At 31.4% G+C, this 2,233-nt stretch overlaps 1 protein-coding gene across 1 annotated transcript; it reads right to left on the bottom strand.

Annotated features, from left to right (window-relative positions):
- Positions 1–68: 68 nt before the first annotated feature.
- On the bottom strand, positions 69–1,454 carry LOC105315764 (sushi, nidogen and EGF-like domain-containing protein 1; the record flags this gene model as incomplete). Its single annotated transcript, XM_011410508.1, has 3 exons — positions 1,403–1,454; positions 1,206–1,348; positions 69–350 (listed from the first exon to the last, which is right to left on the bottom strand). Coding segments are annotated over exons 1-3 (477 nt in total), but the record flags the coding sequence as incomplete, so codon positions are not given.
- Between the last annotated feature and the right edge of the window lie 779 nt (positions 1,455–2,233).

The following is a 2,233-nucleotide window of genomic DNA, read 5'->3' as shown; positions in this document are numbered from 1 at the left end:
AGGACACACTGAAATGTATTAAGCTACATGTTAATTGAAAAAGATTAAAGACTAAATATTATTTGTACTTTGTCGTTATTCTCTTCATAGTATCCAACTTGGTACCATGTCACTATTACAATGGATTTAGCTGTAAATGAAGGCTGCCCTGGAAAAGCAAGTTGCACATCTTGTGCCACTTTGCTGACAATGGCACTAGCAGTAGTTTCTCTGTAATACACTGTTCCAGCTCCATTGCGTGTGTCTACATCAGCCCAGAAAGGAGCAATGAGTGTTTGAGGTAAAGGAAATGAATCAGAAGTGTATCCATTAACTGCCTGATGAAATGAAAGGAGACCGTTGTTGTTTATCTATAATGTAATAAGAATAAATATTAATGGTATGTATTCATAATGTAGGGGGAGCTATTTCAAACTACTATGGTAATTTGTATTACTAACTTTGGTTTAAAAGAATGTGTTGTTGCAAGTGTTCAGTGCATAACTTTAGAGTGTGTGGTGTGCAATTGATTTTTGTGTCATAAGCAGAGAGATTCTATCATATCAATTACCGTAATGTAATAAAATCTTTCTGCTTCACTCTTTATTGTTTTTTATACCTTGATTTGTTTCTCTATTTTTTTTATAATGACAACTATAAGGTGGTCAGCTCAGGCTTTCCCACAAAGCATACTAAGTGAGCTAAAAAGCATGCCTCATGAGCTGACAATTAAGCATTAAGTAACTTTTTTAATTTGTAAAAAATTCATTTTTGATTGGAATCAACTTAAAATGCACATGAGAGAGAATTTTCTCCTATTTTCGAAAAATTTGGCCAAAGACTTTGTTCTGTAGTACAGGAACTTTGGCCTAATTTTTAGTAACTTAAAAATTTATAAAAATTTAATTTTCATCAGAGTCTGCTCAATTTTCATGTAACACAAGAACATGTATTACGTAATCTATTAGAAAAAAATTTTTAAATGAAAAATTTGCTCTAGCATTTTAAATAGAGTAGATCTATTATGGTATTTTGTCAAAATTAAATTTTTGAGCAACTTTAAAATCCACTGACAAGAAGCTGCATGAGCACTATACTTTTAAAAATCTGCGGGAAACCCTGGATTAGCTGTAGTCTCGCAAGCCAGATTCAATGAAACAAATCTGATTATAATTTTCGATATATTATTCCATATTATTATTGGATTCTATATTTATTCTACTCACAAACACTGTGCTAAAATTGTATCCATAAAAAATAAAGTCATGTGATAGATTTATAAATGTAGCTTGATCATCAACATTAGTAAAAGTTTGATCTCCTGAAGATCCTGCAAATGAATAGAAACGTGATATGGGAACTGAAAGACCTACAAACAATAATAAATTAACTCTATATACAGTAGTAAAATAAGAATACTGACAGTTCTGTAGTGAGAGTAACAAATACAGCAACAGCAAACAACTCTGATCCATGTTACCACTCTAGCCACACCCACAATCTTACTGTAGCTACATACCATCTACAATATCATGCACAACAAAGGAAAAAACACATAATTATCATTTTGAACTATCAATTCACTCTTTCTCAGCGTAGACTAAATTTAATCATAATTATAGTGTAATTGCACTGCTGTGTTTAGGGTTAACTTTTAAAAGAGAAATTTACATTGATTATTCAGAACTCCAACACACTATTATTTCTTAGTGCAGAAGTTTACATTCTTATTTCATCAGTACATGTACTTTGTTGATGCCAATTGGGAGTCCCAATATCAACCTATAAATTTGGGACAATAAAAATGTTTGGACGAGTCCTTATTGCAGGACATCCTGTTTTATTTTACATTGACTACATTACATGCACTGCACTTTTAGAATATTGCTTGTTTTGAAGTAGTTTTATTCATTACAAAGGATATTAGATCTACTAGTAAAAATTTAGCAGCCAATAATGTTACATAGTGTATGGAAGTTACTGTAATATACTATCAGTAACATACCAGTAATTTTCATGAGGCTTTATCGTCAAATAATTATTTTAAACAGTACAAAGTATATGACACACTGTTTAATATTGAAATGACATAATGAAGAATAGAAGAAGCTAACAGCTTTCCTTTTTTCATTCTCCCTCTCTCATCTTCTTTGTTTCTTTCCTTCTGCCTTCTCCTCCTTGTCCTCTCTTTAGGTTGTTATTATCTGCTATGCTATTTCTGAATTTATTTTTTGAATACCTAAGTGGAGTTGTT

This window comes from Amphimedon queenslandica, unplaced genomic scaffold, assembly GCF_000090795.2.
Source record: "Amphimedon queenslandica unplaced genomic scaffold, v1.1 AMPQUscaffold_8245_Cont19810, whole genome shotgun sequence".
Taxonomy (NCBI): domain Eukaryota; kingdom Metazoa; phylum Porifera; class Demospongiae; order Haplosclerida; family Niphatidae; genus Amphimedon; species Amphimedon queenslandica.
The sequence above is the reverse complement of the archived record's forward strand: the minus strand, read 5'-3'. Positions and strand labels throughout refer to the sequence as shown.